This window comes from Papilio xuthus, unplaced genomic scaffold (genome assembly GCF_000836235.2).
Source record: "Papilio xuthus unplaced genomic scaffold, Pxut_1.1 DF826115.1, whole genome shotgun sequence".
NCBI classification, from domain to species: domain Eukaryota; kingdom Metazoa; phylum Arthropoda; class Insecta; order Lepidoptera; family Papilionidae; genus Papilio; species Papilio xuthus.
This window is the reverse complement of record NW_013532534.1, coordinates 3,180,087-3,205,811: the sequence shown is the minus strand read 5'-3', so window position 1 is coordinate 3,205,811 and position 25,725 is coordinate 3,180,087. Positions and strand designations below refer to the sequence as shown.

General features: G+C 32.5%; 3 protein-coding genes across 8 annotated transcripts; 1 reads left to right on the top strand and 2 right to left on the bottom strand.

The window, feature by feature from the left end:
- Nucleotides 1-2,723: 2,723 nt before the first annotated feature.
- LOC106123517 (TWiK family of potassium channels protein 9) lies at nucleotides 2,724-19,070 on the bottom strand. 6 transcript variants are annotated; one of them, XM_013319904.1, is made up of 8 exons: nucleotides 18,988-19,070; nucleotides 15,289-15,504; nucleotides 9,290-9,463; nucleotides 8,952-9,075; nucleotides 8,482-8,640; nucleotides 8,122-8,322; nucleotides 7,568-7,788; nucleotides 2,724-3,884 (listed from the first exon to the last, which is right to left on the bottom strand). In XM_013319904.1, the coding sequence occupies exons 2-8, from the start codon at nucleotides 15,445-15,447 to the stop codon at nucleotides 3,720-3,722; spliced, it is 1,203 nt and encodes a 400-aa protein (XP_013175358.1). In that variant the 5' UTR covers nucleotides 15,448-15,504; nucleotides 18,988-19,070; the 3' UTR covers nucleotides 2,724-3,719. The 6 variants fall into 6 exon arrangements, 5 of the variants coding, with proteins under 5 accessions (XP_013175358.1, XP_013175355.1, XP_013175354.1 ...); XM_013319901.1 differs by having other exon boundaries at nucleotides 18,864-19,064; XM_013319900.1 differs by having other exon boundaries at nucleotides 18,896-19,064.
- LOC106123519 (cAMP-dependent protein kinase catalytic subunit alpha-like) lies at nucleotides 11,226-12,927 on the bottom strand. The gene has a single exon (XM_013319907.1). It carries the CDS (start codon nucleotides 12,759-12,761, stop codon nucleotides 11,712-11,714), a length of 1,050 nt encoding a protein of 349 aa, XP_013175361.1. The 5' UTR covers nucleotides 12,762-12,927; the 3' UTR covers nucleotides 11,226-11,711.
- On the top strand, nucleotides 13,585-15,040 carry LOC106123518 (cAMP-dependent protein kinase catalytic subunit alpha). Its single transcript, XM_013319906.1, has one exon. It carries the CDS (start codon nucleotides 13,663-13,665, stop codon nucleotides 14,746-14,748), a length of 1,086 nt encoding a protein of 361 aa, XP_013175360.1. The 5' UTR covers nucleotides 13,585-13,662; the 3' UTR covers nucleotides 14,749-15,040.
- Nucleotides 19,071-25,725: the final 6,655 nt, after the last annotated feature.

Below are 25,725 nucleotides of genomic sequence, written 5' to 3'. Positions count from 1 at the left end.
TTAATCTAAAGCACTGCGTATTATTAAAATGAGTGGTCGTATAAAGGTACGCATCTATTAGCCAGGGCCGGAGGCACCGCACGCACGGCCCGCAACTGATTTTAGTTTGTATGATTTTACTGCGCCCATCATCCGCTCCGCCCGCATCGAGTAAAAACAAAGCGAATCTGTGCGTGCGGTACGTCCGACGTGGGCCAATTAACGCGCACTTTAAGGCACCAAAATAACAAGTTGAGAGGCGTAAAAAATAAAATATTGTTTTAACAAAACGCGTATAATCAAATTAACAGTTATTATAGCAACATTACAATTTCCTTATACATTATAATAAACATTTAATTTTATATAAAACTAAACACTGGCAACATGCAAAATATTTTTTATAATGAACACAACTTTATAACCGCACCATAACAATTATTTTTTTATTTATGATACAAAGTGATGGTGGATATAACATCATTTATTGAGAAATATCTGGCAAATTTTATAAGCAATTTTTTTTATAAAATATGTTATTAGTGAGTCTAATAGATTTACAGAAAGTTTTACGATCGAATCGGTGACATTACGTCGTTTTGAATTGAATTTTATTGCTTATGATTCACTTTGCATTTTCTTTGTTGAAAATTTAATTTTAAATGTTTATTTTTCAAGCTAACAAACAATCTTCACTTGCCAAAAAACAGAATATATTGACTTTTTAGCTTTATTTTGCAACTCTAATGGAAGGAACGTTAAATTTAATCAAATAATTATACTTTATGTGGCTTTTTGTGATAATATTCGTGATATAAAATCTTTTTGGCGAGATACAACCGTGATCCTGTATTTGTTGCATAGTATAAAGCCCATTAAAGACGTTCAGTTTTGTTCGTTTCGGCCAATTCAAAATTCAAAGTTCGTTTTCGTTTTGTTTTGGCCAATCGAACTGTAAAAATATACCTTTTTACAGTTTTAAATGAACAGTTCAGTTGTTCAATTATAAACAAATTTTTTAGGAAAAAAAGAAAGACGCCTTCATAAAAAAACATTCGCAAATAAAAAAAAACATACTGAAACCAAATAAAAAAACATTCTTAAACAAAATGCACTAAAAAGTAATAAATTAATGTCATGAACAAACACCTACGAAAGCAATACATTTTTAGGCTTTTAAAAGGAAAACGGAAACGACTCGACTTATACTAAAAAACCCTTACCATACATAAAGTCATCTTGCACATATACTGTGATTTGTGCCAAAAATTTGTTTGTGCTTTTTTAATACAGCATAGTTTTGTATTGTAATAATTTCATTAGACAGTGCCAAATTACCATTTCTTTATTATATATATATATATATGATAGGATTGTGATGAAGTGCTGATTGAGACGGAAGAAACATCTCACTTGTATTTTGGTGTAATATGTTTATATTATAGGATATCTTCGTAGACGTAGAAAATGGCAGAAAAGTTTTTTAACATGATTCTTTTAGTAAACCAAAGTCTACATTTCACTGTGAACGCAGGGAGCGATCGCAAAGCAATGTATATGTTATACTACTGAACCGATTCTCATACAATTTTGTAATCATATATAATTTGGTCCAATTCGGGTGATAGAGTAGTTTTTATCTCAATTTTAAATCACTCTTTTAATTCCACGGACGGAATCGCGGGCTGCGGCTAGTATAATATAAGTACTTAACCAATATTTTGTACATAGCATTTTGAACAAAAAATAAAAAAAAAAAGCTTTAAAAAAAAGTTTTGAAAAACAAGTGTCAATCTTTTTGTGTAATTGGCACGGTACCTGTGTCGCATACCACGGATCAGCTCGCCCGAGGAAGCTGGCATTCTTACTCTTTAGGTACGAACGTCCGAACGTCTCAAATTAGAAGTTACTTCAGCTAACTGATCCGTTAGCAACTGCCACCACAAACATACCGACAATTTATTTATATGTGCGCATCATTCAATATTTACATTCTACAATTTATACATTAACTAGACAATTGGCTACTAAAAAAAATCTTAAATTAAACTAAATACATATATTTTATACTTAAAACACAGTATCTAAAATTATGGAAATAATATAACACAAAAGAATGTCTTATGTGTCGTACATAACAATACAATACATTAATTATTCATAAAATATACAAAATGCTCTTAAAAAAAATACATATTAAAGTTTCTAATATACATTTTTTCTGATTTTAACTAAATACCACATCGTTATAAAACTTTAAAGCAATATAAAAAAATAACAAAAGATTAACCAAAAAAGTTTTTTTTAATTTTACAAACAATTTATAATCTGTTTACATATAAGAACAGTTCATTTCAAAACATCTTTCACAGTGATACACAAAACTGTCAAACAATTGAAAATATTTATTTTTAAATTCAACCTTAAAATATCAAACAAATGTCCGCTCTAGACAAGCGAGTTAAAAGCTGCCAAAATGCCTGAATAATGATTAGGGAACATACCCATACTACGTGACCTATTTTTTCAGTTTTTTCTCTCACCCCTCGGTGATCACTCGTAGTACATGCCAAGAACCGCCACCCCCTAGTTTTTACGTAGTAATTCAAAATTATGATTTTTAATCATTTCACAAACATGAAAAAAATGGCACATACATACATAATTACTAATGAAGTTAGTATTATGCAAAATAACAACTAACGACTACGTGATAAAAACCTGAGCCACGCCCCCCCCCCGTTCCTGTAACTGACCGTAGTATTTTAAGGACCCTAAACGGGTCCCGTAGTATGGGTACGTTCCCTTAACGCTAGGCAGCAATCAGCTCAGGTGTAAGAAATAATCGTAACCTTAGAACCAGTAACTAGAACCAGATGACATTTACAAGTGTACAAGTAGAGTAACACTCACACAAGCTCAATTGAATTTTTTTTATATCATAAGGTGGCAAACGAACGCGCCATCTAAAGTTGATAGAATAGCGAACCGACCGTTGCCCATGGATATACGCAATAAGAAAGAAAGCAAGTATTTTCACATGGTCTTAAGCGAACGGGCGATTCCAATCAAAGACCATTAAGATTTATCAGATGAATATTTATTTAAATTTGAAGCAAATGGATAGAAAGTTTTTGGAGGTAATCATTCGATTGAACCGTATAACCATTTGTTGCTTTTTCTCGAAAAATTGTAGCTCGAGGTGTTTCAATATATCTTTCCGTCATTAAGAAGAGTCAAGTTTTTCCACAAATACACTTATCAAATCAAAATTAGAAAAGAGTGTGGTCCCATGATCATATGATCATACATACTATTTACGACAGGTAAAGAGTTTGCAGGGCTCCAACATCTGAATTATCAATAATAACTTATAAATAAACTCAACCATAAGTACTTAATTAAACTAATAATACTATATGAACAGCGTTCTTGCAATCTTCATTTACATGCCTATACACGAACAAAGTACTCGCTGTCCTTTTGCTCGCTATAAATTGTACGAACAAAAGACAATAACATTTTATTTTTAGATTTTTTTCTTGTTTATTTACCTCTTCGAGGAAAAACAGTTTTGGAATGAAAGCATCAATTCCAAACGCTTAAATAAATATCGCTTAGCATCTGTGCACTTTTAAGCGTATATTTATTTTCCCGAAATGTTTCTTGATGAAGGATTTATTCGCTCAAGAAACGCAGCGTGCGTATTTCGTGTAATCATTATTTTAGGCAAGTAGATGCTAGACAGATGATTCGTAAATAACTATTTGTACGATTGGAGGTTTCTGAGGGCTTTGTATCGGAGTGGTGATGTCCCTTATCACTGCTTCCACGGCAGCCTCCAATTCTAGCTGTCTCTTCTCACCCAACATATCTTTTCCGCTTCCTAATCTAGGCATGGTCACCTATAACAAAATACATTCAAGTGAGTAAATATTCTAACAACTAAATTAATTCCAATTTTTGTATCATTATAACTTTGATTGTAAAAAAAAAAAAAATGTAATATGGACGGAATTTCAACATAGTAATAAAACATTTTTTTTTAATATAACAAAAAGTGATCGTAATTGAGTACGCCAGCCAACAAGTTTTAAACAAAAAATATATGAGATATATAAAAGCAAACACACTTGAATCCAAATTTTTATTTTTTTACATACGCATACAAAATTGTAGCATACTAACAAGCAAAAATTTGGTATGGCTAGGTAAAAAAAAGAACTGGACTGAAGCGCATTTACTTTTTTATCCTTCATATTATACTAATATTCTTTTATAGTTTTGTCTAATTTAATCATCAGAATATATAGCAATTTACATAATTTCTAATAATTTATTTATATATTTTCTATATATTTAAATAAAGCTATTATTTCTCTGATAAATTAAGACGCAATTTGCATAACGCTATATTTACATATGAAATGTAAGCAAAACTGTTTGCTGACGAATTAACTTACCATAGAGAATAAAATTAATAGATGAAAAGGCCAGCTAAAGATAAATGGTCTTGTGCGTAAATTACTTGCAATAAGCATTCTTAGAATGGACCATAAATTTAGTTGATTGATAACTCCAGTGTATTTACGTATTTGCATTCTAGTGGAATTATATAATTCATTTTTAACCTTCAAATGTATCTTAGTAAATGCGGTTAAGGTAAAGCAATTTTATTCCTCTTTCCCTTCCCATCCTTTTTCTTATAAGGAAAGGATGGGAAGTGGAAGTAGTCTTTCCGGATGAGAGGATGCATGGAAAGGGGAAATATTTTCTTTCTGTGCATCTCCTCCGTAGATTAAAGGTAGGCAGCGCATATGCAATTGCGTAAGTCTATGGGCAACGGTCACTTCGCTATTTCAGCGATTTCAGTTGGCCGCTCACTCGTTTGCCACCTTATGATATAAAAAAATCTATCAAATCAGAATTACATACGGATGTGAATATACATTTAAGGTGGGGGTTCCATGGTCAAAATAAGTGAATATAAATTATGACCTCGTTAAGTCTCTTTGAAATTTAAATACAAGGTATGACACCACTTCAAGTAGACAATTTCGAATAGGCAGTCATATATATTTCTTGAGACACAGTGACGTAGTGTTTAGAGATCTCAGGAAGGCCAACGTGACTATGACGCACTTTTATAATGGATCGATTTTACAACCAACGGATCAGAAACTTATAAATATACACCGTAAAATTCGACTCGTAGCTTATCTCATTGTATCAAAATTTAACGATTTAGACGAACTACGATATTTTAAAATATTTATTTGTCTAGAGTTTATTTTATTTCTTTTATTCTACGTACCGTGCATATAAGCAACTATAAATCTAAGTTACCTTTGTGTGAGTAATTTAATAGTTGGCTTAAGTATGTACGCTTTAAAAAAAATAAGAGCCATAAATGTGCGGAGAATTTATGCCTACCAAGGAGGTTACAAAAATTAATAATTAAAGAGAAAATCTATATTTTTAAATGTAAACTTTACATCTATATTTACCAGTACATAGTGCTTGCTGAAAAAAAAATTAAAGCAGTATTTTTAGTTTTAAATACAATTATATCAAAACGTTATAGAAATTGTCATAATTCAGTACCTAGATTTTTAAGTAGTCTTTGCGAAGGAAATTTCAGAGAAAAACTCACCTTTAATTGTCCCCACCTAATAATAAATAAAGTCTAAAAGGTAATTAAAAAAGTTTGTATTTTGGAATGACAGCTCAAGTTCAATAAAATTTAAAACCTCTTTTAAAAGCTGGTTATTGTCGCAAATAAGGTAGCGAATAGCTTATTTGGCTTGAAAGGCGCAAGCTTTTTAGCTAGCGTTTTCCTTAAAAACCTTTAAAAGCATATCTGTACCAACATACCCTCGTCCCAACGTGCGTCTTGTTACTGCTGTCTTTCTGAAATGTTTGTAACATGAACGTAGATAAAAGTGTTTTATATGAAAGTTAATATCAAAATACAATAATTATTTGACTATAAAACATCCTTTTACTGTATTTTGTAAGACATTTCAACAGTTATCTCATTTAATCTCATTAAAAAGAACAAACAAGATAATAATATATATAATAGAATCTTAAATAATAAAAATACTATAATAAAATAGATCTTCAAAAGTATAAATTGTCAAACCGAAACATGTTCGTTATATTGGGCATATTGGTTCTTTAAAGTATAGTAGTTCTAAAAATGTTCAATGGAACTTGAGCGGTATAAAAAGAACGGTTGTTTTATCCCAAACATAATAGAGCTGTTGCGAACGGTTTATAGGGTACTAAAACTAAAAGGGTGGCTGTTGCCGCATCGGCACTCGATGACCTCGATCCTGAGCATAGCACAACAAAATAAACAATTATATTCTGTAAGAGACGTTTGTGTTTACGATGTGACAAAAAAGCGATTGCCCGCGACTTCTAAGCGCAGGAAAAAGGCCCATGTTACTTCCACAAACATCAGCTTCCAGTGAGTCTCGAAAATATAGGTTCGGAGATTACCCGGAACAAACACGGACTTCAGAATAGACAGACGAAAAATTTTTAAAATTGATTTTTCGTTTTAAGTAACGCAAATACATAATGTACGCGCATTATTATGTATTTTTAATAATATAAAGAGACACAATTAAAATATAAATATAAATTTACCATTAACCAATCAATGAGTTTTTTAAGCCAAAAAAACTAAGATTATTATTTCCTAATAGTCGAATTGAAATTAAGATAAGCTTGTACTATGTACCTAAAAAAAAGTTTATATATTTACGTATAAACCGTGAGCTTACCCTTTACGTAAGGATTAAATAAAACAGAGCACGTATCAGTGTCAATTAAGATATATATCCTACACATTTAAATCAACACGAATACCTTTCAATCAGATCGAACAAGGCCACGGACGTCTATTACAAAACACAATATCGGTATTTTATTTACATTGGAACAGAATTTCGCTCGGTTTGTACTCGTACGAAGCAACGAATAAATAGTACGTTCGTTTCGACGTTTTTATTCGTCCGCGAACTAAACTGAGATGGTATCTGTCAATACAATCGATTCGTCGGTAATGCGTGACCACACTAACGCTTACAATAATTCTATTTGAACATAACATTAGGAGTTGGTATCACCATAAGTACGAGGTTTAAATATATTTTAAAAAGTCAACAAATAAGCGGCAAGTGCAATCATTCATATATTAAAATAAGGACAATTTTAAAAAATACCTCTAATAAATTTAAAGTAAAAGTATTAATATATTGTTAAGTAATAAGTGTATTATAGTCAACGTGAGAATTTATGAAATAGTAATTATTACTCCAAATAATACCAGTTCATGTTATTTCCTTAAAAATCGCATAATACTGGTGTCTCCTATGCGATGTTAACGAAAAAGTGAATAAAACCTATGAACAGGTTAAACTCAATTTCCAATACGAACTGGACCAAATCGACTAAAACACAGTTGAGACATAAGATTTCTACTAAAATTTAGTATAAAACTTTCGAACTGCACCAATTTATATGCGGAGTGTCCTACTTACGGAGAGCTAATAAAAATATGCAAAATTCAACTTACAATAGTGAGAACTTTACGGAGATCGTTGTGTAGTGCAGACACGTCGACGCCGCGGCCCGCGTCGCCCAGGCGTCGCAGCGTGTCGGCGAGCGGACCGGAGAGCGCGCGCAGCTGCTGCCAGGACCTGGCGTACTGCCGCCGCACCAGTTCGATTATCGTAGACGTCAGTGCCAACCCGATTAATATGTATAGAGTACACAACAACATGTACTTTGGTCTCTCTAGAAAAAAAGAAATCGCGTCAATATAAGCAAGAATAATAGACACAAAATTAGCTAATCGTCTGGGACACGTCGAACGTCGCGTTGTAGAAAGAGGAAAGGATGACACTATAATACAGGTGCGCTATAACAAGTGGTTTGAGATCGGTGACGTCACTGCGGTGTTCTGGTTCGTCGCAAAGAACCGAGAACTATTGCCAAAAATGATGGGCGCATGCGGGTAGAGGGAGTTACATCACTCCGTAAAAATATTCAATGGTTGCGTCGCATTCGCAAACTTTTACTGCAATGTCAAACATTAAAATAATAAGGATAATCGTTTTATAAACTTACTTGGAACGAGATCACCGAATCCGATGGTGGTCATAGTAATAAAACAAAAGTAGAAACCATCGTAGAATGTCCAGTCATCCTCCCACATTTTGAACAACGCTGCGCCAGCTGACAGGTAGACGAAGAGGAAGCAGACCGCCCACAGCGCGTACAGCGAGCGCTGGCTCGCAGGGTTAACCTCAGATACGCGGCTGCAACATTCTGAACCCAAACAAGCTACTTAAAATAACAAACACTTGTTATTGGAAAGAAAAATTAAAAAAGCCCTTTTCATTGTGCCCCTTTAATACTACGGAGAAGAATTTAAATCAAATAATATCTTACTTTTCAAAATTAGTTAAGTCTTTTAAATTCACTTACTCGGCAATGCGGGTAACTGTTTAGCAGCAACAGACAAAACTGTGGCGAAAACTCTTCCCAAATCCGCGATCACTGTGAGCGTTAGCGGTATCCCAATAAGAGCATAAGCTATGCAAAATAATCTGCCCCAAAACGTTTCAGGTACAATATTGCCGTATCCTAAAATAAAAATTTGTTTGAGTATCTCAAAACAAGTTCACAATAACAGCCTTTTAATTTGATAGAAATAGTACAAGTTTATTTTGTAAAACAATTAAATAAAAATTGGATAATTAGTTAGAGAAGAGGACTGCAATGCGAATTGAGTGACTGCAATCACCTATTTACACTTTTATTTATACTGAGATAAATTTACGGCGACGGAGATGCAATTCACAAAAACTCGAATATACATAAAAAAATTCAAATGAAATATACAAAAATACCAACATAATGTAAATGCACTGGTATGCTTACATGATCTTACACACCTATAGTGGTGAGCACCGTGGACGAGAAGAAAACAGCCTGTAGTATACTCCACCTTTCTTCAGAAGGTGGAAACTTCTTCTCCACCTCTAATGACAGGCCGCTAGATGAAGCTTCTTCTAATATCTAAAATTTATCACAATATTGATTAATCCTCAACGAATTAACGCAAAACGCAAAAATGCCAAACCAGCAAGTACAACTTTTTAGTAGTATACCATAAGTTTTAGGAATAAAGTCCAAGATTAGAAGGTACTATTGACAATTTTATTCTAACAATTGGTTGGACGTAAGAAGTTAAAACTATTCAATAAAATAATGTTCTTTTGTCTTAACGTACCTTTTCATAAATTGCCAATTGATCACTGATTAATTTTTCCATGCTGACAAATTCTGTTCCATTCATTCCGTAATCGGAAACAACACGTATAAGATTCCATCTTTCCGAGAGCAATCGATCTCTGTGATATTCCTGCTTAGCAACTTCAGCTGGAAACTCCAAAGCACGGAAAACCTGTGTACAAGAAGATCAATTACTTAATTTATAAATAAATTATTTTACAACATTATTGATATGTACAACCTTTTACAGTGAAGACTTTCATAAGTTTCAAAGTTCAATGCACCAATTCAAATAATATGACAAGAATATATGTTATAAATATTTAATAATTTATCTTTACAGCTGTAGTTGTATCGTTTCAGTGTTGGTATATTAAAAATTTTCAAATTCTTTTTCAAACAAACAAACAGGTGCTTTCTTCAATTTTACAGAAGTCGTTTCCAAATTCGTTATCGATTCACCAAATCCTTTACAAACAGGTCTATACGGTGGTACAATTTTTTGATGTAAAATATCAACCCAGTCTACTTCACTGAACCATATGTGATGCTTTATATCAAATACTCCCGATTTCAAGGAACCAAATCGTTTCATTGGATCAAGAAGTATCAAATTTTTCACAAGAGATTTGCAATTAGGCGTCATACAATCTGGTGTCTTAAATCGAGCTTCAAGTATTTTTTCATAAAGATTTATTGTATGAGAACTGTAGAAAGGTGGATGGCCAGCAATCATTTCGAATATAAGAATACCGAGTGCCCACCAATCGACGGGAAATGAATATCCTTTTGATAGAATAATCTCAGGAGCCAGATATTCAGGTGTACCGCATAAAGTCCACGTTCGGTTTTTAATTACTTTACAAAAACCAAAATCGCAAAGTTTTATATATCCACTTTCAGACAGCAAAATGTTTTCTGGTTTCAAATCTCTATGTATAACACCACAGTTGTGAAGGTATTCAATTGCTAAGACAACTTGTGCGGCGTAAAACTGTGCTAATGGTTCCGACAAAGCTCCTAGCTTTTTTATTATAGTAAACAATTCACCTCCCGTTTCAAATGGCAATATTAAATAAACGTAGACATTATCTTTACAGCAATAGTCTAAAGAGATTAAGAACGCAAAATTTATGCATTGTAAAATTCTTTTTTCACGGTGCACCTGTTTAATGGTATTGTTTTGGACAATCTCAGCTTTTTCCAATACTTTCATTGCATGATATGTAAAGGTATTTTTTTCTCTTACGAGAAATACTGTACCGTAAGCACCGACACCTAATGTTTTGATTTTATCAAAATCATCCGCGGATTTATCGCACTGTCCTGGACTTTCATATGTTCTAACAAATTCTTGTTTTAAATAATCCAAATAATTTTTATGATTAGCTTGTAATGCACTTGAATAAAGCAAATTGGTTTCTACATTTTTACGAGGTGGTACTGTCATATTGTCATAGCTTTGGATTTGTTTTCATTTGTAATGGTTGTCACAATGACAAATAAATCAAATTTTTATACTTGTGATATTGCATTATGGAAATAAACACTGTTAAATGTAGATAAAATATATAAAAATTAAAGAATTAAAATGTGGTATACTACAAATCTTATATAACACATTCATAAGTATGTAAATAAGTATCATCATCATCAGTTCACTATACGTCTCGGTCTCGTCTCACTATACACTATACTATACGGGGTTTGGAGCCTACCCTAAGATAGGGGTGCCACATATGTATACATACTAATATAAGGATTATGTTTCTGCTATTTGTGTATCAGCCCTAAGGCTTACACTTTTTTATTTTAATAAATGATTAATAAGCGCCACCTGTACCGCAACCACCGCATTTTGTATACGTCATGATTTTCAAAAGGTAAGGAGTTGAAATATAATAAAACAAAGAGACACAAATAATGACCAGCTATATTACTTTATTTACGGATTAATACATATATTCCCTAATTATCAAGACATAATAAATTCTAATTATTTGTATATAATTCTAAGTGTAACGATAACACTAAAAAAAATTATAAGCAAAAATCTCCGCGCAAACAGCGAACAGAAACAATAAAAAAGCTTAAACGATATTAAAATCGTTATTAACCATCTTTCAGTCTTATGCTCATAGACGATGAAGAGGCTATTTTTCGAAGAAATATCCCCAAATATAAATTATACATGGTCTCGTATTATCATGAAAAGTAATTTAAAAACGTTCTTCATAATTACATAATAAACAAAATTCTAATAAAATGTTAAAATTATAATGGCTATACAAATGCACTATACTATCCATAAAATTGGATCACATATCCACCGACGAAATATCTGTATAAAATAGGAATTCCGAGTATTTAGGCGGTGGTAACATATAGTTAAAATATGACAGGATTAAACTTGGTATATCTTAAAAATCTGAAAATTCCGATTCAAACATGCATTTTGAACATTTTTTTAATATATTTTGATTAGTTCGCATCAACTCATCCAACTCCTTTTCAAGTGAAACATTCGGCATGTAAGGAGGTTCTACACTTTGCTGTAGTATTGAATTCCATGATACCCCATTGAACCAAGGATGAATCTTGATATCGAATGCACCGTTTTTGAAAGAACCGATGCGTTTTGATGGATTCAACTGCAAAAGACTTTTAAGAAGATTTCTACAATCCGTATTAATTGTTTTCGGACATTTGTAATGACCTTCTAATATTTTGTCGTATATCTTTGCCGGTTGTGAATCATAAAATGGTGGATATCCAGAGAGCATTTCATATATTAAAATACCTACAGCCCACCAGTCCACTGGGAAAGAATATGCTTTTGAGGATATTACTTCTGGTGCTAAATATTCCGGTGTACCACAAAGACTGTACGTCTTTTTGGAACATACTTTTGCAATTCCAAAATCACACACCCTTAAGTATCCGTTGGATGCGATTAAAATGTTTTCCGGTTTTATGTCTCTGTGAATTATATTACAATGATGTAGATATTCTAACGCTAAAATAACTTGGCTTGCATAAAATTTCGCCAAAGCGTCCGAAAAACTGCCAAAGCTTTGTAAAATCTCAAATAATTCTCCACCGAACATAAGAGGAAAGATGAAATAAAGATAAACATTATCTTTAAAAGCCTCGTCCAAGGCTACAATGAACGGAAACCTGACCGCTTGAAGAATTTGCTTCTCCGCTATTAAATTGGTGACGGTCTTTGTTTCGACTCCTGCGGCTTTCTCTACTACTTTCATGGCATGATAATGTAAAGTATTTTTATTTCTTACTAAATACACTTCACCGTATGCACCACTTCCGATATTCTTTATGATATCATAATCATCACACTTTCCTTTGTATTTTTCTGGTTCGTTATACTTATTTTCGAAATCTTCTTTAAGGGTATCCAAATGACGTAAATAATCAACGTGGTTTTGATATGAAAATAACGATTTGGCCATTAAAAATCCAATTATAAATGAATTTTGTTGTTTGTTTCATATTTGTTAAAATATATAAATACGAACATTGACTCAGCTACCCCGATGCCTACGAATATTGACATTTTTGACGTACTGTCTTGACATATTATTTATTGATAACAAAAGTTGATCAATATGGGGTGGCCATAAAAATATAAACTATTGCAGAAAACCTACGGAACTCGCAACTGATATCTTGTAATGGCAACAATTTAATTAATAAAATCGTACCCATGGCATTGACATTGTCTTCAAGTTATCTACGTATTTTATTATTGTAATCGTAGTGTAATTTATCAATTCGTTTAGGTATAATAATAGATTTGATTTTTAAATGACACTAATTCGTTGACGTACATATAGAATGTTGCAATATCAGTGGTGATTGTGGCGCCCTCATGATTGTTACATTTTTGGTCGGGCTTTACTTATTAAAAATTTAAATAAATCTTTAACCCTATTATTAAAATACAATTATAGTAAAGTTCTTTAATTTTTTTCTTTCTATAGAAGAAAGCAATCACCTTTAACTTTAGGGTAGGCTCCGAGGCACACGGTGGGGATGTATAGTGAGCTGATAATGATGATAGAAGAAGATGAAGATAGTAGGAAAATCATTGGGAACTAATAAATTCATTAAAGTATTACTCTCAGTTCAATAGCAGCTTCATCCACGTTTTAGTTACTTTGGTAACACAAGATAGCCAAACCTTTTGTTTGATAAATCTTGTGTTGCAAGACTTTATTGCAATTATATTGACTTCTATGAAAATGTCATATTTTGTTCTATCAATGTTTTTGTTTCTGACTTCTATCACCTCGTCTAATTCATTCAAAAAACTTAAAATTTTGTATTTACTAGTTCAAACAAGTATCGGAAATGGCAGAGGATTCCAATCGATTTCTTACATCGATATCTTCAGGCGGAGGTTACAGTCAGGTGAAGCAAGAACAATATACGCTATACTTGCGTAAACTTCACAAAGAATTTCTAGAGATATGGAACGAAACTCCCGAAACGACTGCGAAAATATCTGATTTCGAGAAATATAAAGTTTTAGGTACAGGAGCATTCGGTATAGTTTATTTGGCTAAACATGTTACCACCGGAAGATATTATGCTATGAAAATGCTCGAAAAAGAAAAGATTGTCAAATTAAAACAAGTCGAACACAGTTTTTATGAAAAGAAAATATTATGTGGACTCAATTTCCCCTTCGTTGTATACATGAAATACTTTTTTAAAGACAACGTATACCTTTATTATATTCTACCATTTATTCCGGGAGGTGAAATGTTTTCTCATTTACGTAAATTGGGAAAATTCGAAGAGACTACGTCAAAATTTTACGGCGCTCAAGTAATTTTAGCTCTAGAATATCTTCACGCTTTAGATTTAGTTTATCGTGATTTAAAACCGGAGAATATATTGATAGATCGACACGGATATATTAAGATAACAGACTTTGGTTTTTGTAAGCTTATCCACGGTAGAACTTGGACACTGTGCGGCACTCCAGAATATTTGGCTCCCGAAATCATTTTAAGCAAGGGTTATGGGGCCACTGTAGACTGGTGGTCGACGGGCGTTCTGCTTTTTGAAATGAGTGCTGGTTATCCACCATTTTTTGCCTCAGATCCAATGAGAATTTATGAGAAAATCGTTGCAGGAAAATATCGATGTCCCAGCCATTTCACAATGGAATTGAAAGATCTTATATCGCATGTTCTTCAAGTCGATGTTACGAGACGTTATGGTAATCTAAAAAACGGAGTGTTAGATTTTAAAAATCATAAATGGTTTAAAGAAATCGACTGGGATGCACTTTTGAACATGCGTCTTCAACCACCGTTTATACCGAAGGTTAAACATCCTGGAGACACAACAAACTTTGAAGTTTTCGAGGAAGAAAAAATTAAAGAAAGTCCAATTAACTTGTTTGAGGACGAATTTGCTAACTTTTAAAATAACTACTTTACCGTTTATATAAACAGCTACTAAGAATACGCAAATAGTTAAGTTAGAACGATAAGAAGTCACAAAGTATTTTAAGTTATTATTATTTAAACTATGTTATGTCTTTCAAATATTAATTTACCGCAATTTTTTCACGTAATAATTTAAGACAAGAATGAGTTCTTTATTTTTTCAAGCCAGGTATGGATAAAATATAACGCTTGGGTCTACATATATTTATGATAGCTCGTACGTCTTAATTTGTGCGTTACGAAATGCACGAAATAAACCATTTGTATTGCTAAAACTCTTGTTTTTTTTTATTTGACGTCGACAAAGAACTGGATAACTAACGTTTTGCAGTTCAGTTAACCAAATTTCTAGCGGACAAACGGGTCCGTCAGTAATCGGTACCAAATCGACCACAGAACATAAATTAACCCTTCGATTAGTTTACGGAAGTTGATAATATTATATCACAAAACAAGAACACAACTACGGCCTTAAGGGTTGTAGCTGTTGTCTTTAGTTGTGTAAATGTGTACTCACCAATCCCCCTCCGGCGGTGTACAGCATGAGAGCAACTAGCAGGCCAATATGCGAGAGCGCAGCGCGCGGACAAAAAGTATCCCAGCGCGACGGCTTGCTCGGTGCCGCGCCCATCAGCGCCTCCGTCTCCCATGTTACGCCCTTCACGTTCTTACACATCTCATACACTTCTATACACTTTTAGTAGACATGGGTAACTCAACAAAAATTTAGGACCTGTAGATTAACTCACAGTTCATATGTGTGGAGCAGATCAATGAACCGATTCGTAGCTCAGCTCAATTTGGATAGCATTGAGTTATGATTTGGGTTTTGAGCTGAGAACTGCCAGTGACTAAGCAGCTCGTCAACACACAAAGTTATTGTACAACGTGATAAGGTAGGAGCTGCCAATTTACTTGTTGAACCGCAGCTCAACGGTATAAGTTTATGTCAGCTGAAGTTTTGAATCGGTTCAGAACTGATTTGCACATGGCTAACTTTTACTAAGGAAAGCTGAAAAAGTTTCATTGTATTTTAGGACAATATGATCCCGTTTGAAATATGTGAATGCTAGTTTTATTCTCACTCAACAAGTTTAGTTAAAGTCTTCTTTTATAACATTAAAGTTACTTAAGTACCGATTTAAATAAGTTAATGCAAAAAATAAGGAATAAATAATTGTAGCATATTTCTCATCTTTTCAAAAACATTCAAAGACGTCGAATGTTGTTATTAATCAAGTCCCTTGGTCAAAATTTATCTCAGTAAGAACGCTTTTTAGCCAATTTACTTCTTCCTAATGTGTTATTTAACGATTAAACTCATTTTGAAAATATTTAGCCTATATCCAGCCGAGCCTTCTAAATACAGTTACTCATTATACATGCAATCTAAGTTTACATGCAACCGCATAACCTAGTGCAGGTCATCGATTCTTTGTCAATTATTGTTCACTGCGGTTCCATTAATGCCATGGAAACTTAGCATGAAAGCATTATGAAAGTATTTTCATTTTTAAAACAACACTTTTTACTTTCTATTTGGGCAAAATAGCAAATAAAAAAATGTGTAAATCCTGCAAACGAACTCGCCCCATTATCAATAAAAACTCGTATTATATTATAAGAAACAATTACGTCACATAAAATAAATTCTTTAGAATATTGCTTGAAAAAATGTAATGTTTTGACCTAAATTAACCCTTTTTCATATTAAATTAACATTGGATTTAAATGTGCGCTTATACACGCGATTTAATTGTAAATCCCCTTCCAACCTTACTGCCGCACTCAGAGACATTAAGCGAATTCTAAGCAACTTTTTAGGTATAACTAATATTTTTTATAAATATACTTTTAGTTTTATCATCGTAACATATGCATCGTATTCTTATTCATACTAGCTATTATGTAAATATTTTTTTCTATGACTATTTTAGTAATTCAATCAAATTCAGAAGAAGACAAGAAAAATAAAAAGTGTCGCATACTTATGTCGTTGTAACAAAATGGTTGCGGCAAGGACGGTCGCTTCCTAAACTTAAGGTCACAGGACAACCTAATTAATTGTATTAAAAAACTTAATTAAAAATGAGGAAAAGTTTTCAGTTATCCTGTCACAAAACATTAGCAATAATTAACATTGTCGAATTAAAAAAAAAAACATTAAAGTTAATAATATTAAGTAGATTACTTTATCTACTGAAAATCTGCACTAAATCATTCTGCATTAACTCATTTTAACTGTTTTCTTTTTTTATTTGAATAAGTGTCTCGACAGTGTCCCCGTTGTAAAGAACAGGCCTTTCAGAGATTCACATAACCCATTATACTAAGTAGAGAAGTGGGTTTAAACGACTTATTCAACAAACTTGGGTCCCTGGGTTATATTTTCTGGTTATGTCCTCTCAGATATAAAAAGTAATAACTTTTATGGTGAAATACAATGTGCGTATTTTATATGTTCAAGCATACAGCATAATTTAATATCAAGTGCCTATATGCCTACGTGTCTAAACTAAGAAAACAATCTATCTTTATATATATAATTCTTCTGTGAGTGTGTATGTCACTGAACTTCTCTCAAACGACTGGACCGATTTTGATGAAATTTTTTGTGTGTGTTCAAGGGGATCTGGGAATGGTTTAGATTCACAATTTTCATCAAATATTAACTTCATACTAATTTATTCAAATTAAAGACCTGTAGACAGGACAACGTCTGTCGGGTCCGCTAGTATATATATATATATAAAAGAAAGTCGTGTTAGTTACACTATTTATAACTCAAAAACGGATTTACCGATATGTATAATACATAGGATACTAATTATTCTTTTTTTTCGAATTTATGCCTTAAAGAGGTGTTTTTTATTTAACTTATCTATATATTAAGTTTTTTTATATATTCACGCGGACGGAGTCGCGGGCGACATCTAAATAAGTTAAAAACTGAATAGACTGAATAGATTTTCATATCGTTTTTAGCATTAAAAAGTTAATGGGCCTACCCCTTTATGATAAGCTTAAATGGTAAGAAAGCATAATAGTACGACTAAAAAAATATTATGTGCCTTAATTAAGGTCAGCACCACTACAATGACTTAAGAAAAATCAGTTAAGCAAAAACATAAAAGTAATTGTTCGTGCCTAAGATTTATTTCAACACGTACGTTACAAATTGTTTTCTCTATTACTAGCTTAGCTGGTATACAGAAATTAATTTGTCTGACTACATCTGTTGTATTACGGGTTTCCATTCCTTTACTGATACATTTATTAGCTCTATTCCTACAAAGATAATGAAAGGGATGACGATATGTTTTTGTAAAGTGTTACGTCTGTCAAAACGTACGGTTGAAAACTATTTAATCTTACTAATATTATAAATGCGAATGTTTAGATGAATGGATGGATGGATATTTCTACGATGGTATCTCCGGAATAGCTTAACGGATCTTGTTGAAATTTAGCGCAGATGTGGAACATGTACTTTAATTCCGCGCGGACGTAGTCGCGGGCGACAGCTAGTGAAAGATAATTTAATTCTCACGCTAATTAGCATGACGATTAGAACTAGTTAAGTCACTAGTAAATTATCATTAGACTAAAATGGAGATGGCAATTATGAATGTTTTATTAGGCTCTGTAACTGAAATATTAGCTTCAAGTAGCTGTAACAAGGAAAGCTTAGCTAACAGGAAGATAAGGTCCAAGAGCTATTAATAAGATTTTTTATTTATAATTTTTAATGCATTATGAATTACAACTAAGCTACAATTTAGAAATAAATATGCTACCGTATTATATAGGCTAGCACGTGTATAAAAAGTTTCACCATAACGCCATAAACAATATTACAATAAACTAATGTAATTTGACCTAAAAAGACGGCATATTATCGAAACTTATGTAGCCTGCATTGGCGTAAAGTTACATAAGCTATTGAAGGATAAAATTTATAAACATTAGCCTCAAGACGAGTGCGTAAGTGTATTAATTTTTATTTTGTACTGTTGCATAAATAATTTAAAATATTAACAGTATAAAATATTTTACGAATATTTTTAAACACAACGGCAAAGTTACAACTACCTTAAAACCAACTTTTTAGCAGACTTACGTACCACGAAAAAAAATATTATAAAGAAACCGGGATTACTAAACACTAATTTTTATAAATAATTTTCTACTATTTTTATGTCATCTACAAATTTACAATGCACGTGATCACTGACGAAGTTTAAATCGTATGAATTGAATTCGCGCGGCGGGAACACATCCTATCCCGACGGAGTATCGCGAAGGACTGAAAAGATTTCGCTTGTAACCGGGAAGCGCGATAAGCAATGTACATTATTAATGTAAGTAAAGCCAAATATATTTAGGTCAAGAAAATAACTTTTACCAATTTATTATATTTGTTCTTAAATATAATTCATAAGTCTTTAAACGTATATTATTGACCTTAGTAATCAACTCAGGTTTTTCTTATTTTTTCCTTAACCATATGTGGGTTCCATAATGGTTGAGTGGACTAAATGCTATTTGTATTGTGTAACGTAACTAGATTCGAATAAACAGCATTAAAGAGAATCATATATTTTGTCTCTTATGATATCTAGAATGCAATAAACCTATAATTAGAAATTTTAAAAAATCATACTCGATACGCGTTAAAATAATGAGAAATATTTAATTGTAAAATAAATCGTGTAATTCATTTTCGTAGACATATTAGCAAACATTTTGTTTCTTATTATTTCCAACAGGCGTTGATAAATCGATGTTTTACTGTTATCGATGGCCAACGCAATCTCTAGCGACACTTTGGACATCGATTAACACCAAGCCGCTGAAAAACTGACATATCTATAATTAATCAAAATAGGAATATCTGTATGTATAAAAATATTTCATATTTCGTGCACTTGATGTGTTTTGGATTTTTAAAATTTGTCCGTTTTACTCCAACTTTTCAATTCCACACTGCCAAAGTCGCGGGCAACAACTAGTTATAAATAGATATCAGTTTAAGTATAAGAGAGTTGATTTACTACAGAGGCTTGCGGCGAATTTATTGGTAGCACGCTAACGCCTAATCTTTCTCGTAGATTACAATTCCGTATTGTTAAATGTTTTTAGCATCAGGCGCTTTTTATGTTTATTTTCTTAATTAGCGGTGTTGTGCCGCGTTGTTAAATCAGTTAAGAATACTTAACTAACATTATATTATATAATAATTACTGTGATTATAATATACAAAATAAATATAAAACATTTTACCGCTTTTAACACGCACAGGAATGTGCTAAAATAATTTTCGTTTTAACACGCACAGGAATGTGCTAAAATAAGTATCTATGCCCTAATACCTTCAACATTTTACATTGACAAAGATTAACAAAGCGTTAGTTATACAATTCCAATAACCATTCTAATAATTATGTCTAAACAATGCGATGAAAAATTATTTTTTTCCGCCAACCGTCTCCTTGTCATTTCTCACCGGCATTGGTCCAAACAGGAAAAAAATTTGGCATGCACTCAGTCAACAAAGACTGTTGCCAATCATTTATTGACTACGAAAATTCTTTCTACCGTTGACTTATATTACCTCGTCTTAAAAGTATAGTCAAACAAAGTTATTTGACCCGGTGCGAATAAGTCAAACTATATTTTGATGGCTCACTAGCGTCACCAAGTCAATATAAAAAACTGTTAAAAGATTTATGTTTTACCGCAGGTACCTTATTATGTTTTTTGTTATGTGTGACTTTGTGTGCACATGTATTACATATATATTGGCAGAATTAAACTTATTATTGCTTCTCTCACCGGCCCAGATAAACTCATCGCACTATACATACTTCGTCTAATATTTATTATTCGTTCGGAGCAAGCTTTTAAATATTTTAGAAGAAGCATCGATCAATGAAGTAAGAGGGCTCTTTCCTGTGCATGTAATGATTTTATAACGAATCACAGGTGTTTCCCGTTGGGCCGATCGGCCTACCGTTCAATCGAACTAATGGTAAAAAAATCCCATTAGTAGGCCGATCGTAGTAAGAGGAAACAACCTAATCCCGCGAGGAAACACATTTCGCATATATACAAACTTTCTTATTTATTATTAACAAGCTGAATATGCATAACGTAAACCTTTTTTTTCAGAGGGGAATGCTCCATGCATACTCTGCGCCCCGGGGGGGACGCGGTAGTTATGTGGGATTCTCTTCCGGATGGGAAGCATACCCATTAAACCCCTCTGTTCCTCCTACGCATCATGGCGAGACCACGGGCACGCTTGCGCTTTCGTCCGCAAGTTCACCTGTGCATAATGTAAACCTGAAAAAGTAATGAGAAGGGAAACAGGTTACTAACCGAGGGTTTCTGAGACAAAAATTAATGTACATCATAACATCATTCCTGTCGTTATCTATGACAAAACGTAGATAAGAAATTTGTTATAAACGGAGATTTTGGTCTCAGAAATCGAAGCTGCCGCCGTTATACTTATGTCTTGTATTATTACTTTTAATCTATTGTCAAAGAGAATATAGGGATATTTCAAAAGGATACTACAGTAAGCTTATCATAATCAAAGACTGTTGAATCTCGTATTATTGTATTTGTATTACAAAGATCCGAATCGTAGCGACATCTATCCACGATAATAAATAGAGATTTTAAATGTAATGATCGTAAATTGTTGGAAGTAGCAAGGGAAACATAAATACGTATCTCTTACGTTGATGAGGAGAAAAAATATTCTCACCAATATGTTCATTCTAGCATTGTTTATTTGATGACAATGCAATATTGTTATGTTTTTACCATGAGGAAAATATTATAGACATTATGATATGGCCACTGATAGCCCATCCATAGTAATAACACACTCATATCTGTTTTATATTTTCCTTAAGTAATAATTATAAAGGAAAGAAAAGCACTAGCGGTAATTTAGGAACATTTGGAAAAGAATGAAAGTTAAAAAAAAAATAACCTTACTAATATTATGAATGCCAATATTTAGATGGATGGATGGATGTTTGAAGGTATCTCTAGAACGGCTGAATGGATCACGATGAGATTTGGCATACATATAGAACATAGCCTGGAAGAACACTTAGGCTACTGATTGTCTTTTTTAATTCCGCGCAGACGGATTCGCGGGTGACAGCTAGTAATTATAATAAATAAAGGGCGAAAAAAAACGATTAGCAACCACAAGAAAATAAAACATGAGAAATTCTAATAAAAAAAATATAAAATTATGACCAAAAAGTCTATAAAAAGAGATCCGTTTGTATCGGCAAGAATAATATTAAACGTAAAAAAAGGAAAAAATCCCGTTGAATAATATTTAGAATCAGACAATTTGTAGTTAATAGGCAGTCAATTAAGCTAAAAAAAATAAACGATCGGCGCGAACACACAGCCTCATAAAACATTTGTAAAAACGGAAAAAAATAAATGGAAGCTGTAGCAAATGTCAATAACTCGAACCGAGAATATTAAGGTTTTGTGCTGAACCATGACCTATCAATCGTAAAGAGCAAAAGGTTATTTTATCGTCCACTTCTAAGGACATGACATTAAAAATATTCTGATGTATGAAATTTCGCCAAAATAAGATCGCCTGCCTTAAGACTAATCTCATTTTATTCTAGAATGATATATTTTGTATGCATCCATATTTAATTGTCTACCGATATTTTTATTACAATGCAGTGCATATATAGGTAGATTCTTATTCTTACAATATTAAAAAAAATATGAATATAAAGACCATGGGTTTTTAAACAATCAGACCTTTCCTGTTACAATTGGGTAAATATTAAATGCAAATTACCACAGTTCGTGCTTGCGAACAGTGGACAGGTTTTATTGTGTACAAGTTTTATTTACCATTTCCTGATCTGCTGCTAGGACAATACAAACGGCAGTTATGCAACAATTTAAAATAGTTTTAATTATGAACACAACAGACCACTTTACAGAAGACATGAATGTTAATTTTTCCTATTTATCGGCCGATGAAAACAATATTTCGCATAGAGCTGGAAATTCTGAATCTATAACATACTAGCTGTCGCCCGCGACTCCGTCTGCGCAGGATTAAAAATAGATGTTTGCCGATTCACAGACCTAATCAATATGCTCACAAAATTTCATGAGAATCGGTCAATCCGTTTCGGAAGAGTATGGGAACGAAAATTGTGACACGAGAATTTCATATGTAAGATTAGTGTTCCGACCATTCTGTTAGGAAGTAAATACGACATTATACCGGTATATCGGCGATACTAGCCTTATTAAAATGTCATCGTTTATGTCCCCTCACTAATCAATCTGACAATTGACTTGGTAACGAAAACGCGCCATTCACGCCAAAGGATTAAGTTACATCAATCCTAGATTGGTGAACGAACTACCCTCAGATTTGATTAAATGTATTTCACGAAAAAACATAAAGTGCCAGCTCAAAACATTTCTGTCCGGAAGACCTTAACGCTTGTAACAAACCAATGAGGCTTATTTAGCGTTAAATATATGTTCATTTGTATTCAAAATTATATTGTTAAATAAAAAAAATAAAAAATAAACTATTATAATAATCTCTAAAAAATCCTATCAATTTTAAGCTTTATACGAATAATGGTAGCTTCAATATTTTAATCGTCCGAGGTGATATTAATTTTAAAGAGTTATAACTGCAAAGAATAAATAGACAAGAAATATTGCTTTGCAGTCAAGCATGATGACCAAGTTAACGGATAATCAGAGATTAATTGAAACAAGATACTTCGTCCTCATTTACTCAGGGTTAACAATCTACCCATGCATTTTTCTTCCTTCTTGTGGATTTCTTTATAAGGATATTTGGTTTTATTACGCGAAGAGAACCACAAAATAAAAAGAATATTCCCATAAGGCGCTTATTTAATTTATTAACTTTTTTCTGAATTTATTTAATTTCATTAAATGAAAGGGCTCTTTGTGTTCAACATTTTTGAACTGGCAATAAATCTACGAAACACTAGCTCCCACATAAATATGAAATCCAAATATGGATACGGAAATATAAGATATTAAACCCTTACCCATTGTTAAAGAAACGTTTTAAAAGCTTCTTCTTTGTTGGATCAAATGTTCATCACGTAAATCATGTGACTATTTATTTCGCAATTTAAATTCCCTGTTGCTTTATTAAATTACCATTGACTAAAATCTCGCCGAAGAATTGTTACTATGTATATTTGGAATTTTTATTTTTCACAAAACAGGGACTAGAAAATCCTTTAATATAAGTTCAACGTTTGGACCCAATATTTTAGTTATAAACATGTTTTTTTTATGTTAAAAGGTGGCAAACGAGCAAGTGGCCATCTTAATTCGCCGGAATAGCGAAGCGACAGCTGTTCATAGACATCTACAATTGCAGATGAATAGCCTACTTTTAATCGACGTAGGGGAGGACACACATAAAGAGAATATCTCCCCTGCTATGCTTCAATTGCTCCATAAAATTCACTTTCCCTTCCTATCCTTTCCATATGAGAAAAAGGTGGAAAGAGGACTAAAATGAAGCCTCCGGAAACTTACTTCCACTTAAGGCATGACTTCTGTTTGATCGTTACATTGGGCGAGACACAGATGTTATTATTGCTGGCGAATACCACTATTAAAATTTGCAAAAACAAAGGTCTATAAAAGGTAAGGTTTTTGTATCATAATATGAATATTTAGATTCTTTTAATTTTATTTTTTTTTCGCCGTTCAACAATAGAGTAATTAATTTTAGCATATATTGCTTCAAAATAATGTTTTTATCATGCCACGAGTCACTTTTTGTGCATTTGCGGCTATATAAAAATACATATTAATATAATACGCATACATATTTTTAATAATATTTTACTGGTATTTAAACTGTTTTTTTTTTTATTTTATTTTTTTTTTTATTTTTTTATTTTTTTTTATTTTTTTTTTTTATTTTTTTTTATAAATGTCGTAGCAAAAAAAATATAAATTGCTTCACCTATTCCAATATTTCCATTAATATTTTTTTGCAAAATTATACTTATACTAGCGGACCCGAGAGACGTTGTCCTGTCTACACGTCTTTAATTTGAAAATTCGAATATTATTTAAAATTTGACACTGCGATGGTAGCGCCCTCTGTCGGATCCAATGTAAAACATACCAAAATCAACAACTACTAATAAATTAAAAATTAATTAAAAAAACATTGTCCAGCGGACAAAATTGTGGATCTAAACCATTCCCAGATCCCCTTGAACACATACAAAAAAATTCATCAAAATCGGTCCAGTCGTTTGAGAGAAGTTCAGTGACATACACACTGACAGAAGAATTATATATATAAAGACTAGTGATGCACACGAGTTCTCGCATGTAATCAATAATAGAGGTCAGAAATATCCAATCCTAGTGAACCCAGTAACAAATCATAAGTTTCCGATTTTATCTTTTACTAGATAAAAACAAACAGAATTCATAATTTAAAAATTCATAGTCCAATAGCATTATTACTTTAAGAAAGAAACTGGTACTTTTTTTTAACTTAAAAGTTTATGATGCCGAGTCAAGGTAAAGTAAGGCTGGCAACGCATCTGCGGTTCCTCTGGTATTGCTGATGTCCATGGGCGTCGTTGAACACCTCGGTGTTCCCGCTGCTCGTTTGCCCCCTTCTGTTATAAAAAAAAAGTAAAGTTCTACACCAATCAAAATATGCTAATCAAATTTAAATGCATAAAATCATCACAATAGGTTTCATATTCATATTAAAGTTAGTTAGTAAGTGATAAAAATAATTATTATACATGCAACTTGAGCAAAAAAATGCACCAGTATTAAGTTTTTATTTTATATTTCCAAGGTATTAACAATGTATGAATAAAATCATTCGCACATAAATAAGATGGAG